Source organism: Anas acuta, chromosome W (genome assembly GCF_963932015.1).
Source record: "Anas acuta chromosome W, bAnaAcu1.1, whole genome shotgun sequence".
NCBI classification, from domain to species: domain Eukaryota; kingdom Metazoa; phylum Chordata; class Aves; order Anseriformes; family Anatidae; genus Anas; species Anas acuta.
This window is the reverse complement of record NC_089016.1, coordinates 15,472,325-15,487,362: the sequence shown is the minus strand read 5'-3', so window position 1 is coordinate 15,487,362 and position 15,038 is coordinate 15,472,325. Positions and strand designations below refer to the sequence as shown.

Sequence of the window (15,038 nt, the reverse complement as noted above, 5' to 3'; positions counted from 1 at the left end):
AATTATCCCCATCTAACCTGCACATACATAGGCTATAAGTAGTAAAGCACATCATCAATTCAGTAGCATCAGTTCCCTTGGAAGATGAGGCAAAACAAGTGTCTTCAAGCTCCCTGCTAATACACCCTACACAGGATACCGATTTAGGTATTTTCCCTACAGATGAAGAGATTTTGGTAGGAGGCAGAAATGACAGCTGATCAAGCCTCTGATAGTGTTGCTGCTGCCCAGTGGGAAAATACCTGCTTCAGGTCTATTTTTATTAGCCTTAAGAGTGAGTTTTTAGTAAGTTACCCACCCGGAAATACAGCAAGTGAAGCTACCTGAGACAGGACAATATTTTAGCGTATACTGGGATGCAAGGAAGACTAACAACAAGTAAGTTTAGTAATTAGTGTTGACTCTGCATCAAAAGTATGAGGAAAACATTTCTCACATACCTTCCTTGGAAGTGTTTGCCAAGCATGTTACAGAAGCACCTCTGCACGGAAGCACGTGGTTGGGAACATGCAGCATTGCCCCCACAGTAAAGCAAGAGCATGATCGTCAGTGACACATCTAAACATCCACTGCTTGGCCCTCCTCATCAGACAGAGCCAAGCAACCATCAAGGAGAGCTGGCTGTGGCCTCTGGCGTGGCTGCTTGTGCCACCACATTCCTCTTCCAGGAGCACTGGGCAAGGGAAAATTACCCACACACCCCCTTGGAGCTGATTCTCATCTTTTAGCATGTGGATCAAGAGCAGCTCACACAAAGCTATAAGGCTGTGAAGCACTGAAAATCCTCAGTGAACCACCCAGGTTTATATCGATGGAGTTATTGTAACACCAATGTCAATAAAAGATACCATCTCTCTCTAAAAACAGATGAGATAAAGCCATGAGAAACTGATGAGAAGATAAATAAGGAATATTTACTGGAGGACTCTTACCACGTTTTAGGGTTGAGAGACCAGAAATAACCATTAAGAGCATCTAGATTGACCAACTGCAGACATGCCTCAAAATTTCAATCCCCCCCCATTTCCACACCAAGCCCTAACTCTTCTTTGTGATAAATTTATCATTAAGCTACCAAAGATGCAGCGAGTTAATTTTGAAACAAATTGCCCATGTCAGTGACAAGATGATGACTGGCTCCCAGAAGCCAGCACTCTAAGATCAGACCACCATCTGGGAGACTCAGTTGTGTTATGGTTAAGCAACCACAGTACAATGAAGAAGGGCTAAATGTTACCCCAGCCTGTAACAGATTCCTTGACTGAGTCATTAATTTGATTAGTCTCTTTCACACACTGTACTAAGAAACAAGATTTTTTTATTTCTTCTGCTTTAATTTTCACAGAGTTTGTGGGCTTCTTGCAGGAGGACAGTCTCTTCTGCTGCCTTCATACAGGGCCCACCATAGTAGACTTTGACTTGCAAGAGGAACACGATGCATCATCTTGAAACAAGCCTGGCAGAGACACACTTAGCTCTGCAAATGCAGCTGCAATTGACTGTTCATCTTGAATGACCACATCCTCATCTCCAGCAACTCTGGCTTCCACAAAGCCACAGTCCAGGCCACATCTTAAATAGGCAACCTCATTTCTGTAGTAAGACACCCACCCCAGCCCTTCTGCAAACCCATAGCTCTGGGGGGTGGTTTTGGGTGATACTACCTCAAAACATCAGAACTTTTCCCAGGTTGAGCAGCCTACTCAAAAGCAACATTCTGCTACTGGTGTGCACACCAGAGCTTGAGAATCCCTCTCCTGATAGCAACCGCCTGCAGCCCATCACAATATACAAATAATACTATGTGTCCTGAGATGAAGGAGCCAAGTGCCAATGGTCTAATTCACATTAGAGGTCATGGTAAGAAATGGAAAACACTGCTCTTATGAAAATACAGCTAACTGGATTTGTCCTCCAGGGTCACATATCAAATGGAATCATTTTAAAGTCTCAAGAGTTGGAAAAGTCTGAGTTAAAAAAAAATGCATGTTTACTCTGGATATTTTTAGACTGGTTTCCTAAGAAAACAAGTCCAATGTGATCATACTGTTTTTGCGTATGCAAACAGATACAGACGACTCCTTGGCCTAACTACATGACCCTCTGTGGTGGTTTTACCGTGCTGGGCAGCTAAACCCCACAACCACTCTCTCACTCCCCCTCTTTTTAGATGAGGAGGGGGAGAAGTAAAGCAAAGAACAACTCACGGGTTGAGATAAGGATAATTTAATTAAAGGGAAATAGTTATAATAATTAAATAAAGACTACCATGAACTAAACAATTTAACTAAGGGGAAATAAAAAGGGAAAGGGGAAAAGGGAGGGGAAAAGGGAAAATAAAAAGAAGGGAGGAAAACAAACAAACAAAATAAATGAAGGCTATATGGAAGTGCAGAGGAAAGAAATTACTCTCTACTTCCCACAAATGAGCGATGATTGACCACGTCCTTGAAGCAAGGCCTCAACGCACGCAGCCGGTGTTCGAGAGGAGGACCGATGTCTTCTCAACGAGAGCCCACCCCTCCCCTCTTCTTCCTGTTTCCACCTTTTATTGCTGAGTGTGACATCACATGGTATGGAATATCCCTTTGATTGGTTTAGGTCAGCTGCCCTAGTGATGTTTCTCTCCTCACTTTTTGCCCACCCCCTAGGAGGGTTAGAGAAAGGCCCAATGCTGTGCCACTGCTGCTCAGCAGTAGACACAACACTGGTGTGATAACACTGCTGTTCCAGCTACAAGTGCAGAGTACAGCACTGTACGGGCTGCTGCCGGGAAAGTTAACATTCCAGCCAGACCCAGTACACCCTCTCCTCAATGTTTTTAGGGTATTTTGACCAATTTTGGTCAAGTTCAACAAAAATCTTTAAGATATAATATTCCAAGAAGTTTTGTTCAAATTATCCAGACAGAAGTACCTCTGAGGGGCTCCCAAAGATGGAATAGCCAATAAGTTCACCATAGAAGCCACAGAAAAGGAACGTGGTTAGAAACCAACTTTCACATACTTCAATGCTCACAGGAAAGGGAGGGGAAAAAAAAAAAGAAAAAAGAGCATCAAATGAAGCCCCTCTTCTTCATTCAAATGAACTCAAGATGAGTCCATCATGCAGTCCCACTGACCATGCAGGGGGACATGGGCAGTGAGAAGCCCAGCTGGGAACGAAGTATGTGAAGGATTAGACCTGACCTGAGGGTGAATAGCTGGGCATGCATGCGTGTGAAAAAGAGTAAAGATGAAAAGAGCTGAAGGTAAATCAGAAGGTATTTGTGGTCAGGCATGCCTGGAAGGAGAGGAGGGGGAGCACTTAATGCAAAAGGAGATACTGGAAGAACATGAATGAATGCATTAAGGCCTGACACTCCTGTGCATCCCCAAACCTCTGCAAATGAGGACACAAGAAGCACAGAGATTCACTGCTCTGGATGCATATGCCAGTATGTCACATCTCCAGCACACCTCTTTTAGCCTGGAGGCCCTGGTGCTTTCAAAACACAACCAGCTTGCACTGACTTGGCCAGGCATTTACAAGGCTGCTGGGAGCAGCACCCATCCAGTCCTGCAGTTCAGCATGGAGGGAGCATGGGACCTCCAGCTGCCCTTCTTTGGTTCTTGTTCCTTCCCCATTAAAGCCCTGCAGCATCTCCTCAGTCCCCAAACCAGCAGAGGGGATATTTTTGTCATGGTTTGAAGAAAAAGAGGCACAGCACGAGGGAACAAGGAAATGTGGCACCAGGAAATGAGGCACCAGGTGCCTCATGCCTGTTAGAGCAGCTCTGAAGTGGTCTCTCCCCTGCTCAAAAGGCAGTTTTCCCTAAACACAACTCACAGAAGACTTCCCCACTGTGCTGGCATTTCTGGGGCTCTCCTACTAGCCCATGACCAGGGCAGAGGCTGAGATCCACACCCCTACTCCTCACCTCCCACTGCTGCTGTGCACCTCAGGGACCTGCCACCAGCATCATTTAGAGCAGCCTCAAGGTTTCCCTACACAAGGGTGGGAACCAACCTAGCACAGGAATACAAAGGGGCTACAGGGGCTTCATCCCTTGGAAAACAAAGAAGAAAAGCCATAAAATCAAATCCTAGCACTTCAAGCAGATGCACAAGCATCTCCATGCTAAGCCCTTTGCAGTGCAGGGAGCAAGTACTTACACCAACTCCCCAAGCCACGTTCAGTTTGCAGTAGGAAGAGCTGACACACAGGGATGCCCTTAGCAAAGGGGAAATAACCATGCACTTTGAGTAACTGGATGATCATGTACCCAAGTCACAGGGGAGAGGAGTACAGCACAGGGGTCATTCGGCAAGAGATGCGGATGCACACAAGAACCTGTAAGGAAAGTGCAATGTGCAGTCAGCAATGCAAAGAAGGGGAAGGAAGCAGGGGTGGAAGTGGTCATGATCTTGTGGAAGAAGGAAAGGTACAAAGGGAGAAAAAAAACACCACATGAGAGTCCTCAAGGAGGGGGAACTGGAGAAGAAAGTTGCCCATGTGAGGCTAAGCAGAGGAAAGGAAGAGGATGAATGGAATTTCAAGGGAAAAGGTGCTAGAACTGCTTCCCATGGAGAAAATGCATATACCTGCGGGCACACAACTGTGGGGATTGCCAGAAAAAACAAGGACAGAGCTTCTCCTAACTGCCCACAAGGAAGCTTTACTTCCAACTTACTTACTGCCACTTGTTTCTCAGCAATGAAATGCGTTCACCCATCTGAAGCTCTCAAAAAATAAAAAGTTCAATAACAAATGAGTTAACATCCCCTGAAGCAGGACATTGCACGTATGATGGAAACTCCAAAGAGTTTCTTTATCAGGTTATGTTTAAAGAAAGGAGTGGGGTATGAGGGTGGGAAATGAAGTGTTTGCAGACACAGAAAACTAGACAGGGCAAATGGGGGGGGGGGGCGGGAGGATAAAAACAAAACCTGGGAACCACTACTCATCTGGGGCTTGTTAAACACTACATGACAAGCAGGGAATGCTGATGGATTGCTTCTTTGCATTTGGTGCCACGCTTTCAGTGCCATTCCAAACTGACAGCATGTTTGCCCTTATCCAAAGGAAGAGGCACTTCTAGGGATGCCAAGGGCTCTGGGCTTGAGCAACCCTGCTGCAGGCAGGAAGAAAGCAGCACCAAGAGCAGCGCCTGCAGGGCTCACAGCAGGCAGGCAGGTTACCCTTTGGGCTCTTGGCTTCCCCCTCACCAGAAGGGAAAAGCCTTTTGCCAGTCTAGAAGCAGCCATGGTTCAGCCCACTCCATCCCCAAGTGCAGAACAGTTGAAATCAGAGCAAACACTTGCAAACACCTCCACACTTTGCAATTGCTGCACAAACAGTGGCATGGACAGCCCAAGCTGCAATTCACCCACCAGGCAGCCCTGGAAGAGGGGTAGGAAGCCACCTTAGCTCTTAACTTCAAGAGGGGGAAGCTGATGTGAAACTTAGCAAAGCCACAATGGAAAAACCAAGAGTTCTTGGGTTGCAGCCAAGCCTTGAGAACAGCAGAGGCTTCCAGCACTGGAGCTCTCCCATCCTGCTCAGGGCCAGGGCAACTACACCCAGCCCCATCCTCTCCTCAAGCACCTCCCCTCCCATACACCATCACATAACATCCCCAGGGCAATTGCTCACACAGAAAAGCAACATAAGTGTTATATATGGAGTAGTAATTCGTGTCGAGAAAATGGTTGATATTAATAAAGAAGGGGGAGATGTGGGAGTGTGGCCATTGGGGTCGGCAAGCCCCGTGGTTGAGATAACATTAGACTCTTAACGACCAGGCCATCAGGAATATAAAAGAGTTTAGAGGGAACAAAGAAGGGTGATTCAGGAGACTCCATGCAGTCTCTGGTTTCTTGTTCTCCAGCCATTAAGGCATAGATGTTTCTGGATGTTTGCTGTTGTTGTTACATTCAAAGTTGTCTGACCAATGAAAAGTTGTTTTGAAAAGAACTGCTGTGGGGAGAAGGGTATAAGAGGGGAGCCTGCCCTCAAGATAAAGAAAAAGGCAACACGATGAAGTTACATCAATAAAGAAGCAGGAAAAAGGAGTGAAGAGGAACAGGCTGGCAGAATGGAGACCAGGACGGGAACAGGCATTTTGATTGCCTCGTACAGAAAGTCGCTGGAAACAGGCGCACTGGAGCTGAAGAGAAGCGGACCCGTGCACACAACTGCCTCTCACTGGTAAGCACTTGTGCATTATGGGGAATCATACGTCCTTAGAAACAAAGACTGTCCTGGTAACCTTACAGCTTATTCTCCTTCTTAACAACCAGACAGTTTATGAGCCTGAAATATGGGACCAAACTGAGGTCAAGGTGTGGGACTCTGCAACTAAAAACGACAAGGTTGCAGTGGGATTGCTTGGCACCTGGTGAGCAGTCTCTGAGGCCTTAAAGAGCCATGTGGAGCCACAATCACAAACGTGTGGCTTGCCAGACAGTGAGGGAGCTGCGGGCTCCTTTACTGATCTGACTGCTATGCCATAGCCATCGGCCTCTCTGCTGCTACAGCCATCGAAGGCTTTTGCTGTTACGCCCCCTGTTGACCTGAACATGCCTTTTGACCCAGGCCTATTGGCCTTGAAAAGGAGATGGATATGCTTTTCTTTGATCCGGGAAGGACGGGATACATAAGGCCTGAAGACCGAGTTGCTTGACAACTTAAAGCAAGACATATTGTTCAAAAGGAATGGAAAATGGAGACTGTTAAGTCATGGAACTTAAAGGATTGTTTGTTACCTTTCCTGATCGTAACGTATGTATAGGCATACTTGGGTTTAGTACGTAAAGCAATGTTCTGTATATTTAGAATGTTTGATGTTCATGTGTGCATGTTGGTGGAGCATAGACTCCCTGCACACCCAGCACTGTTTACTTGCCTTTTATACCTTTTAGAAATATTTGTTTTATAAATATTACAAAATTCAGATTGAGTTGAGACCTCATTTATAACAGTAAGTATATTAAAAGATGTAAACATACATTAAATAGCGTAGCAGCTGGAATCAAAGGAGGGGAAGAAAAATCAGACCCTACCACATGAGCAGCACACCTCTGCAGAGCCCCCTTCTAGTCACCACCACACCCCATACCACAGTTTTGGAAATCAGGCTCTGGACCCTATTGCCTAATTAGCAGAACAGCGCAAAGCTTTGGAACAGGCTTATCATCTTCCTCCTTAAGTGGCCACTGAATAAGTACTATATCCCCGATTCACAGCCCCTTTTTACATTGCTGACTTTACTAGTCCTTTGCATACCCACACACTGTTACTTAAATTGCTTCCATGTTTTCATTACTTTCCCTCTGTGCTGTGTGTATTGAAACTCCTGCAAGAATGCTGAAGCAAGTGTTTCAAAGCACTGGGGACTACTGGAGATGTGGCTGAAATTATTATGCAAGCTTAAATGATTTTTCAAGTCCTAGTAAAGTTTGCTCCTCCTTACAGAGGAGGATAGTTTCACTGTAGGACAAGCCATACCCAAGAAACAAGCATGGTCATTGGAGAGCTGAGTGTAATCCAAGCTGCATCCCATCCATAAGCAAGGAGGTAAACTCAAATAATGACACTGTGCCCATGTACAAGGGAAATACATACATAGGGCCAAACTCTCATGACAAAAATCCAGAGGACAGTGAAACAATGGCAGCTGCATATCTGCCCCACCAGTTTAAGTGTATTTGTCCCCTGCTGCTGCAAAGTAGTTTGTTTTTTTTTTTTTGACTTTTTTTTTCCCCCTGGAGTTTGTGTTGATTAAAGCAACAGGCAAACAGCCTAACTCTGTAGCAGCACGTGACTGCAAGATCAAAACTACCAGAATCATTTAAATGTGGCAATTACACTGTAACCACTACTGCAGCTTTCAGCATTTCTGCAAGTATCTGCAGAAGCTACCTGCATGCTCCTCTCTCGGGAAAGCCCACAGATGGGCATTTCGAGTTGCAACTTTCTGCTTCCTCTGAACTCTATCTTCACAAAAAAAACTCTGTAACTGCCACGAGACACACAGCAGCCATTAGAGCAGTCACACTGCCAGTGCTTAAGCCCTTCTCCAACCAATTTCCAGCTTGCCTTCCACCATACAGTGCCTTCCACCACCCCCTTGATGCGAGATGCTGATCCTATAACCCAAGCGCTAAGAGCCAACTGCATTGCAAAATCCTGACTACAGGGGTACAGGATGCTCACCACCCCAGGGATGCTGGGTACAGGTCTCTAGGCATCAAACTCCTCAAGATCACAGCTCCGTGGTCCTCCAAATCCCTGCTGGGGACTCCTCTATGCCACGCTGCCTCCAGCCCCTGCCCAGCTCCAGCTCAACAGCTGCTGTGCAGCAGCCGTTGGGTGTTATGCTAATCAATTCACTGGTGCAGTGGGCCTCTCCCCATCTGCTCAGAGGATCCACCTGCTGTGTTTTCTCTATTTTTATTTTTTAAATGGTCAGATTAGGCCAGTGCTACCCCAAGCACTCCCAGCCTGAGAGCATAGCACGAGCCAGCTTAGACCTCACAACACAAGCACAGGCTGGATGCAACCACACATGGATTGTGATCTGCCTCTTTCCAACTCCTTATCTTTCAGCAATTAAAGTCTCACCCTAAACATCACCACACTACACCCCCCCCCCCCATTTCATTACAGCTAGCTTTATTTATTTAACCTTTTTGAATAGCCACATCAAAGAATGAACATGCCTTCCCCAGACATCTAACTGAGGAATAAACAGAAATGAAAGGTCTGATTTCTAAGCACCCATATTCTTCACAGTCCACACACCCATGTGCGGTATGCAGTGGTTAGCAAGTCTTTTTTCTCCCTGCTTGGCCATAGAGGGATTGCTTGCAACACCTTTGCTGTCTCTGAGCTGAGTCTCACACAACCACTGTTTCTCTTGAGACTGCTGCAAGTACTCAGGGAATATAAGGAAATAGAAATAAGACACTGCTCAGTGCTAAGAAAGCAGCCCATCCTTCTCAATAGGTGGGAAAAATCTATTCCCAGTGTATTACTGGACCAAAACTCCACTGTGCTATTTTTGGTGTGCAAGGAGTACGCCATTTACCAGGGTTCTAAGAAAAATTCCCCTTGATTTCTCCCCCACACAAGATCAGCTTCCAATGCAAGTACCCTCAGTAACATTAACCTCCCTGGGCTCTGCCTCACATCAGTGAGAAATGTTGCTGCTTCAGAAACTGATTTAGAGTTGTCAACAGACTTTTGGTAAAGGTCAACCTGTGAAAGACACTGCCTCCTGAGAGGGCCACTGGCAAGTAGCCTCCTCCAGGCTTAAAGTAGCCCTTTGAGCATCCATCATGGGTATGAGGTACAGGAGAAGCAGGGACCTTCTGTACGCAGCAAGGGATCAAAGTTACATTGAACAGTCATCCCCTGAGCCCTAGACTGGTGCAAGCCTATATCACAGATCCATTTCTCCAGGTTTTAGAGATATTTGAGTCTTTCATCAGACATAGACTTTGTGATGAGTTCAGACAGGAGTCCACACGTTGCTTAAGAAGCGGAAGTGAAGTATTTGTATTGTGATAAATCCTCAACCTGACCAAGGCTCCTTTGTCTGATTCCTAGGACAAAAAGCACTCTTACACCCAAAATAACATGAGTAGTCACAAGGTTTCATCCCCCCACCCACCCTCAGTGCTGCCTCAGAATTCAATTTATTTTAAAAATGTAAGTATAGGGCACATTACTGAAAATTAAACCAACAAGAAAACAGAAAGGTTTCTCCTGAAATCAGCTCATATAAATAAAATCTTTTCTTTATACCCTGTTCCTCTTCTTGACTGAATCACACACACACACACACACACCAAAAAGAAGAAAAATATAATTTTGACCCTAGCTTAAGCTACCAAAGAATTCTCTCCAGAAGGATATTTCAAGAAAACGATAAGCATCTGGAAGAATGAGACTTATAATAGAAGTATTTTCTGAAGCATATCCATAGTGTTGCTAGCACAATGCCATAATCAATAATAATGGAACCATTTGCTTGGTATATAGGAATGGATTCAATTGTTCTCTATGCACATACCTGTATTTTAAAAATGTAATTGAAAAGCTTTAACTGCCAAAAGGCTCAAGCATTAGTGCTCAGACACAAAGCAGTTTAGAAGTGGGCTCCTTCATTTATCATTCATGTAAAGATGAATCTTAAATCTCACTTACACACAAAAAGAGAAGAGGCTCAGCTGAACTTCTGATCCCTTTCGAATTGGTGCACCTGAAGGACAGCTCAAGATCACCTTTGAAGCTCTCACAGCACCACAGGACAATACCAGCATGGTTTTGTCTCCTCTGTAGCCAAACATGGTCTCATAAACTGCCTGAAGGTTGTGTCTCAGACACAAAGCACCCTCTCCCTCTGCCACCTGGTTCAAGGGGAAATACAGGAAAGCATAGTACTTACCTTCTTTTTGGAGCATGCTCTGTCCTCCTCCTTAGCTGCTTTGCTATTTTTCCCAGCTCTGGAAAGCTTCTGCTCCCCAGATTGCTTGATGGTGATTTTGATCTCAGGAGGGCAAATATAGTTCTCCAAGTTCTTTGGGGGCTTTTTAGCTCTCTTGGTGGTTTGGATCTTTAGTTTTAAACTCCCCTCTGTGAAGTTAGCTTCCTTGATAGAAAACTCTTGCTCTTCCAGCCCATCTCCTGGCACCCATTTCTCACTGTCTGCATTAGAAGTGGAATCCACATCTCTCCCGTAACCCAGCTCATCCTCTTCTTCGGGCTCCATCCGCTTTCTGCTCACCAGGATCCCTTTCCCCGAGCCCGCCATGGGCAGCATCATCTCTCCTGTGCAGCCAGAGGCAGGTGGAGGCTTTGCAGAGGCGACAGTGGCCAGCAAAAAATCCACCTCACCTCCCCTTTGCTGGGAGCTGCCCAAAGTCTCCCTGGGTTCCATAGCAGTACCACAACACACTGAAGTTTTATCAGAGGGAAGGAGAGCACAGGAAGGGAAGGGGAGAGAAAGGGCAGGTAGGATCCCAGGGAACGAATTGCAGCTGTCCACCAAGTTCAATATCCCAGTCACCTAGAGGCTGCAAGGAGCTCAGAAGAAATCAGATCTGCCACTGTCAAAAAAAAAGGAGAAGAAAAAAGGAAGTTAACACATGCATATATATTGAATGCAGGTGTGGAAATGACTGAAACACAGAATGGCTGGGCTTCCCATGCAACTTTTCAAGGGCATTCCCTGATGCAAAGCGGGAACCAGCATTTTTGAGGGCTGGGTCTGGTACCCTAGAGCAGCCAAGCTGATTAACATAAGGATAACATAACACAACATAACATAAGGATATCTCAGAGAGAAATTTGCCACTATTTTACTACCCTGAAACAGCTCCCTGGTGGGTCAGAAGAAAATCCCTTCTAACATAGGGAAAAGAAAACAAGAAGGCACTGCCAGGAGTCAATGCTGGGGACACAGACCTACTCTCACAGCAGCAGCTCCTTACACTAGATAAGCTCTGCTACACTGCCAAACCCTACCCCTTGACCAACCACAGGCAAGATCTGAGAACAACCAGGGATTTTCCAGGCCATTTTTAGTAGCAATAAATTGTAAAGGAAAAATAAAAAACTTGCTACCTATCACCAAATAACACGTGCTTAAGATACACATCTGGCAATAGGGAAGAGGCTCATTTCCCAGAGCTGCTGTCACTCTGGCCTCAATTAAGGTGATCTTGAAGAACTAACAGAGCTACAGTCTCTCACATGCCTGTCCTGACTCACCCTGTGGTCAGCAAGTCTCTCACTTTTACTACCAATGAAAGGATGATAATGCCTACCTTGTTCAGACTCATTGTAGGGTGGGTTAGTTAATGCCCTTACACAGTTCTGAACCTAAGTGTTTACCATGTGGTGCTCGCTAATTACTAACACAATTAGTACATTAAAGCCACCCAATTGCAAGAAGCTGCTCCACCTAATTGACTGACCTTGCACCTTGCCTCTCCTTTGGTGCCTATGGAGGTGACAGCAGTCAGGGTTACCTTCCTCTTCCAACCGGTCCAATCAAAAAAAAGGCCATCCTATTTATCTGCCAGTTCACATTGCTAATCTCCTTGGAGATGGACAAAACGTACACATGCTCCTGTGCTGCAACACAAACACAAGGTGGTAAAAGCTCAGCTGTGCAGCATTCCAGGGAGTTACTGCTCTGGTATGCACAAATGTACAATGAATAGTCTGTGCTGACCTCTGCCCACAGGCTTTTAACCTCTCTCGATGCTGGTGAAAAAGAGCAGGCTTCTCACAGGACACATCTGCCTCAGCAGGATGCGGCCACCACACCCTCAGCCACCAAGGGTGTAGAGAAAAGACCATGGGATATGGCGTAAAGAATAAAACCTCTTGGGACCTTATGTCAAATGGGACATGAGATAAAGCTCCTGACTCTGTGCCCAAAACACCCTTCCCAGCTCAGTGTTTTATGGAGGCCTCACCCAAAGCCAGGCTCCTGCCCCAAGGGGTCTCAGCACCTCAGGGTTAGTAGAAACCAGCAACATCTGAATAAAGGCACCACATTATACCAGCATCAGATAAGTTCACACTAAAACCAGCTTTAAAATATTAGCCTCCTGTCATGCCAAGAGCCAGCAAATGATGATATCACCAGACCAACAGGTAGCAACAAAGAACCCTGCATTCAAACACTACACTGAATTAACTGGGTGATTTATTATTTTTATTTTTTTTTTAAGGTATCTCCTTACTCTCCTTCAGGGTTAATAGTTAAGTGACTCAGGTGCAGGAACACTATACTCATCTTTCTTGTTTGGGCAGGCTACAAGCACTTTGACTAATCAGGAAACCTCACTTCAGGCTCCTGAATAAGTAACCTCCTGGGCAAAGTCCCAACCTTCCCTTTCCTCAGCTTGGGGCACACTGCAGCTCTGCAAGAGGAGCTGTTCAGCCCCGTGCTTTCAACTGCAGTGGCAATAGCTTTTTTCTAGCATCTCCCCCAAAAGATATAGGGGTTTGAGCTTCAAAACTAGGGAAAAATCAATCTCCAAACTGCCCCTGCTGAAGTCACTGGGAAAACCTCAGGTTCTGATTCAGCTGCAGTTTCCTGGGCTTCTCCCTCTTCCTCATGTCCTGTATCTCCCCAGCTCTGGGCTGGCCTGCAAGCACAAGCAGTGAAGGGGAGGCAACAAACACTTGTCCTCCAGCAGCATTTCCGCTTTAGCTGGCAAAGTGCAGACCTGGAAACAAGAATACTGTTTTGTTTTTTTTTTCCCCAAGCTTCCTAGCTTTATTTTAAACAGCTAAGAGAGGCTTTTAAATGCCTACCCAAACTGCCCTCTCCCAGGCTCACAAGCATCAATTCCTGTTCAACAAGCAACTGCAGAGGTACTTCACCAGCCAAATTAAGCTCTCAGAGGAAAGTGTTACTGCTAGCAGGTTTCCTGCAGTCAAGTTAAATTTGAGGAGGATAACTCACAGGTGAATGACAACAAATTTCACAGAAGTTGGGATTAGCTCTTAATTAGGGAGAAATTCACACTTCCTCTGATAAGTACTGAGAAATAATCAAACACCTGTATGCTCAGCCTAGCTGCTCATATGTCTCTTATCAAACATGCTCCTAGAAGTAAAGGCCTGAAGGAGAAGACCTCCCTTAAGATCATACTAGATGCCTGCCATTAAGGGCTCAAAATACACTCCCTTCTCCTGCCTTAGGCAACTGCTCACACTTGTATTAAGATATCAGGGCTGTTAAGTGATTAAACTAAAAATTTGCTAAGGATAAAAACAAAAAGTAAGAGCCTACTGCCTTGCTGGAGGGGGGAGAGGGAGGGAGGAAGGAAGGAAGAAATCCACCATGTTTGGGATTATCCATGAAATGAAAGCAGGCATAATACTTGTCACAGCTTTTGCCCTGTGCCCGGTAACAATCGTGTTTGTAATAAGCAAACAGAGGTGCAGAGGCACCACTGCTTAGGTAAACACAAGCAAGACAGGTTCAGCTGCCCAGCCTTTGTGCTGCTGCTCTGGCTGATTTGCTCAAACACATGAGCACCAGAAGAGAGCTCAGAGCAATTTTAAAAGATGTTACCCAAATCCCAGAGTACACTAATCTTAGGCATGACTGTAGCTACAAATTGCTTTTGTTTTAGCTATAGAGTCCAAAATGCCTTGCGAAGAAAACAAACAAACAAAAAAAAATCTATTGAACAGGTTCTGTTCAAACAAGGGGAAACTGAGGCACAAGTCTGAGAGCATCATACCAAAAGTGAAGTGGAGTCCCACATCTGTCATGTTGTCTTGGGGTCTCATATTCTGTCATGCAAAATACAGTTGCAAAATCCCTAATCTAATATCAGAAATCCTGGAAGCCTCTTTATGCACCATCTTTTTAAAACCATTCACCACAAAAAGCACTGGAGACTATACAGCAATATTTAATTATGACATATCACCTTTCACTCCAAAGACTCCTGGGTTGCTTCCTCGATTTTAAATGCCACTGCTGAAACACAGCTGCCTCTGGGGCAGAGGTCAGCGGACAACCTACATTACATTCAAGGGAAAGTTTTGGTCAGAAACCTGCTTTTATGAGAAGTATTAGTGAAACTTTAGAATCCATCATGGGAGATTAAAAAAAAAAAAAAGAAAAAAAGCCTGACATGCAGCAAGCTGTGCTGAACTCAGTTAACCTGCATTAGTAATACAAAAAGAGCCCCCAACCTAGTTCATCATTATTGCTTTGCAAAAAAAATCTATGAATTTCAAGCACAGTGCTGTGACCACACAGCTTATGGTACAGGGTCTGTGCACTGCCAGATTACCCAGCAGCACAAATTTGATGCAGACCAGGCACAGGAGCATGATCACACTTTTATCGAATGGACCAGAGTGCACAAGATGGAGGTCAAGGCTTCCTTTGTGCAAATTTAAAAGCAGACCCAGAGGATGGGGACAACTTGTGAGTCATAAAGCCAGCATGGTGCAGGCAGGTGACACAGTCTGATGTAGTACAAAGCCTGCTGGGATGAAATTAAGCCACCACT

General features: G+C 45.3%; 2 protein-coding genes across 17 annotated transcripts in view; both read right to left on the bottom strand.

Moving 5' to 3' along the window:
- LOC137846966 (uncharacterized) overlaps positions 1–15,038 on the bottom strand; it is a 456,759-nt gene that overhangs the window by 414,587 nt on the left and 27,134 nt on the right. The window lies entirely within an intron of this gene.
- Positions 1–15,038, bottom strand: part of LOC137846955 (SET-binding protein-like) — a 325,858-nt gene that overhangs the window by 300,314 nt on the left and 10,506 nt on the right. For 10 of the 16 annotated variants that reach the window (XR_011090674.1, XR_011090675.1, XM_068665064.1 and 7 more), the window contains one exon: positions 10,433–11,093. Coding sequence is in view for 14 of the 16 variants with exons in the window: in XM_068665064.1 (XP_068521165.1) it covers positions 10,433–10,924 (492 nt within the window). In the remaining 2 variants the exon portion in view is untranslated. Of the gene's footprint in view, positions 1–10,432; positions 11,094–11,451; positions 11,562–11,813; positions 11,888–11,963; positions 12,124–12,223; positions 13,230–13,317; positions 13,471–15,038 lie in introns of those variants that run through there. The other 6 variants (XM_068665065.1, XM_068665067.1, XM_068665066.1 and 3 more) reach the window with 6 other exon arrangements.